General features: G+C 34.8%; 2 protein-coding genes across 14 annotated transcripts in view; one reads left to right on the top strand and one right to left on the bottom strand.

Annotated features, from left to right (window-relative positions):
* The window catches only part of LOC113463866 (uncharacterized), a 7,279-nt gene extending 5,781 nt beyond the window's left edge, over positions 1 to 1,498 (bottom strand). The window contains exon 1 of the mRNA XM_026810852.1: positions 175 to 1,498. Coding sequence (XP_026666653.1) covers positions 175 to 287 — 113 coding nt within the window. The 5' untranslated portion in view covers positions 288 to 1,498. The remainder of the gene's footprint in view (positions 1 to 174) is intronic.
* Positions 1 to 1,535, top strand: part of gw (trinucleotide repeat containing adaptor protein gawky) — a 30,278-nt gene that overhangs the window by 7,370 nt on the left and 21,373 nt on the right. The window lies entirely within an intron of this gene.

Below are 1,535 nucleotides of genomic sequence, written 5' to 3'. Positions count from 1 at the left end.
TATATAGTTACAACCATCCGCACGGTCGAATCGTATAATTGTTTTACATACACGTATATGTGCAGCGCACACATACTGACGTGTATTGCCTGCACATACAAAAGCAAGTACGTACATATACGCAAACGTTATACGAATCCGTGTAACCGTCCATATTCTATATTTTATACTTACTCTATATCGTTGGAAATATCGTTTTGCGTAGATGTGTGCGAAATTTCGATATCCTTTACGACGCGTAATTTCCATTCGGAATGAACCTGCAGCGTACATACGCGTTTAAACATATGGGTTTGGTAACTATTCGGAAAGCATATTATTCGTTATCTAACCTTATGTCGTTTAATCGTACACACGGATTTGGTGGCCTGTTGGCAATTTTGCGCATTTTCCTAATGCGTCGCGATGCTTCCGCTTAGTCGTTCTACTTGCATAGCGTAGGGTGTACATTTTTAAACCGATGCTCGATGCCTGTTGCCTTGGGATTCGAATCAGGCATATCGATCGAAACGACGATTTTCGTTTTTCTGTCCTATCTATCGTATCGTACGTATGTGTGCGTGCGTGTGTATATGTGTACACTCGCCTTTCTTGTGTGCGCGTTCGGGAATAAGCTCCGTTTGGCGTGCACCTATGTGTATCGTTAACAATCGGACCGAACACATAGGTGTTATTTGACTTGTAACAATGAAACGGATTCGCTATTTAAATAGTATAAATTAGGAACATTACATAACCCTCCTGCGAAGGTTCCGAATCTTCATATTTATTTAACTTGTTCAGCACCTCCTCATAGATTTTCTATCCTTTTGTTTCCTCTCAAAATAGTCTTTGATACCTACATTATTTTTTTTTAAATATTTCAAACCATTCTCAATATTTTCGATTTTGGGAAAAGCTACCTTAATAGAAATAAAGAATTTAATGCTGTAACAATCCGAGCCCTGACGATTTCTCAGTTTCGAAAAGCTGGAATTAAATGAATATTGACTAGTATTATATGTAAAAAATACTTTTTTTGTAATGGATATTATCATCAATATTGAATAACCATACCCTTTGTAGTAATGCTGTGACTACTGCGTTGACCTTGTAACATAATAATTGTATCTCATTTCGTTTCATTCTTTTGTTAAAACACTTTTATTATATTTATGAATTCACGTTTATCCACGTTTAGCTAAAAGCTTCTATTCAAAGTCAGTTTTATTTTTAGTGTTATTAACAGACTGTGGATCTTACGCATTTATAAGAGAATTATGTATGTAAAAAGCAGAAGAAATACATGTAGTATAAAAAGTGCATAAAGTATCAACAGCAAAATGCACTCCATTACGTTTAAAAAATTAGAGAGCGTTCTTATTAAATTTCATTCTTCAAATTGATGCTCTACAAGTTTTATTTTGCATAAAAACCTGCAGTCTAATTATCAATGATATATGATACCCAAAGAGATCTTGGAAGTAACCTACTGGTCTTGTTTCCTATCACGATTTTGCTTTTATTTCAATTTACTTTAATCGATGCTTTTGTAC

Source organism: Ceratina calcarata, unplaced genomic scaffold, assembly GCF_001652005.2.
Source record: "Ceratina calcarata isolate Rehan_Ccalc_2016 unplaced genomic scaffold, ASM165200v1 scaffold178.2, whole genome shotgun sequence".
In the NCBI taxonomy this organism is placed as follows: Eukaryota; Metazoa; Arthropoda; class Insecta; order Hymenoptera; family Apidae; genus Ceratina; species Ceratina calcarata.
The sequence above is the reverse complement of the archived record's forward strand: the minus strand, read 5'-3'. Positions and strand labels throughout refer to the sequence as shown.